The following is a 1,385-nucleotide window of genomic DNA, read 5'->3' as shown; positions in this document are numbered from 1 at the left end:
TGAATGCAGAACACCTGATTGTTATATAAATAGTTTGAAATTGTTATTAAAAAAGAGGGTAAAATGTAAATAGCTGCAAATAACTTTGTTGTTTGAAAAGATTTGTGCATATAACATTAAAATTGACAATTTATATTTGCATTTAAAGTTATGAAATATGATTCAATAAACATGTTTGCGATTGTTAAAAACTATAACTTTTTCTACTCGGATTTTATGTTTTTTGTCTGATTTAGATAAATTTTATGTCAAAATGAAAGCATAACTGTAAATTCAGAAACGTGAGGTTGTGCTGAAAAGAATGATACCAAACAAGGCAAAGTACATAGTTTTAAAAGGTTAAATGTAGAGGTAAAATCAAAAGTAGTTAAAAATGGCCAATTATACACTGGAGCCCAGAGGGTTAAACATTTTTTTTAAAGTAACGCAATAGTTATTTTTCAAGTAATTAATTACTTTTAGAATCTTGTAACTCAGTTACTTTTTTGAAGAAGTAACTAGTAACTATAATAAATTATTTTTTCAAAGTAACTTGACCAACACTGATTTTAATCCAATGGTTATTACTGATTAACCGACAATAAAAACAAATAAATAATTGTAGTATAAATTAATAATCAAAATAAGTAAGATGTTTGCAGCTACTTTACTGTCAAAATGAAATATTTTCTTCCTCGTTGCATGTTGTTGGTGAAACGTGTGAAGGGGACAAACGTGACACCCTCACAGCCAAGTGAGAACCTCTTCACCATCTATGCATCTGCAGCTAACAGCTGATTACTGGGTATTATTTATAACAACTAGGTTAAAAGACTTTTTGTGCAAAGCTTGTTTGTAAGAGTGTGTTACCAGAACAACTTCGAGCTTATCTTAAGTACTGGAAGAGGTGGGGCAATCACTCATTTAAAAAACAACAAACACCAACTAAATTATACTTGTTTATTACTTTAAAAACCCCCGCTTGACTGTTTTGGTCCATCTTGCCTTTATGTGTTCAAGCACCCAGTGATATTAAAATATAAGTGCTTAGTTTATAGAGAATGTGGCACTCACTACATGAAATGAACTGAAGTGAAAGGCTCAGATTAATAAGCTACTTCAAGTTTAGTTGTGTGTTTGGCAGAGTGGGTTGCTCACCTGTCCAACATATGGGTAGGCCGCTTCAGAGTCAATACCTCCATTTTCATTCACATACTGGAAGGCATTGGTCATGTAGCCTCCTCCACAGCCGTCGTTCTCTGTAACACAGTCCACCAGGTTCTGAGGACTGAGGTCAACGAGCTGCCCGGTCTGCTTGGCCAACTGCCCCTCAAGGGCCCCGGCAGAGCTAAAGGCCCAGCAGGAGCCACAGGAGCCCTGTCAGGGGTCAAAGAAAGACTGGTGAG

The 1,385-nt window shown here is 35.4% G+C and overlaps 1 protein-coding gene across 1 annotated transcript in view; it reads right to left on the bottom strand.

Moving 5' to 3' along the window:
* Positions 1 to 1,359, bottom strand: part of LOC102215837 (cathepsin K-like) — a gene marked incomplete at its 5' end in the record, with an annotated part of 3,703 nt that extends 2,344 nt beyond the window's left edge. The window contains one exon of the mRNA XM_005755697.1: positions 1,138 to 1,359. Within this exon, the coding sequence (XP_005755754.1) occupies positions 1,138 to 1,359 (222 nt within the window). The remainder of the gene's footprint in view (positions 1 to 1,137) is intronic.
* Between the last annotated feature and the right edge of the window lie 26 nt (positions 1,360 to 1,385).

This window comes from Pundamilia nyererei, unplaced genomic scaffold, assembly GCF_000239375.1.
Source record: "Pundamilia nyererei isolate P.nyererei 1_Seehausen unplaced genomic scaffold, PunNye1.0 scaffold02528, whole genome shotgun sequence".
In the NCBI taxonomy this organism is placed as follows: Eukaryota; Metazoa; Chordata; class Actinopteri; order Cichliformes; family Cichlidae; genus Pundamilia; species Pundamilia nyererei.
The sequence above is the reverse complement of the archived record's forward strand: the minus strand, read 5'-3'. Positions and strand labels throughout refer to the sequence as shown.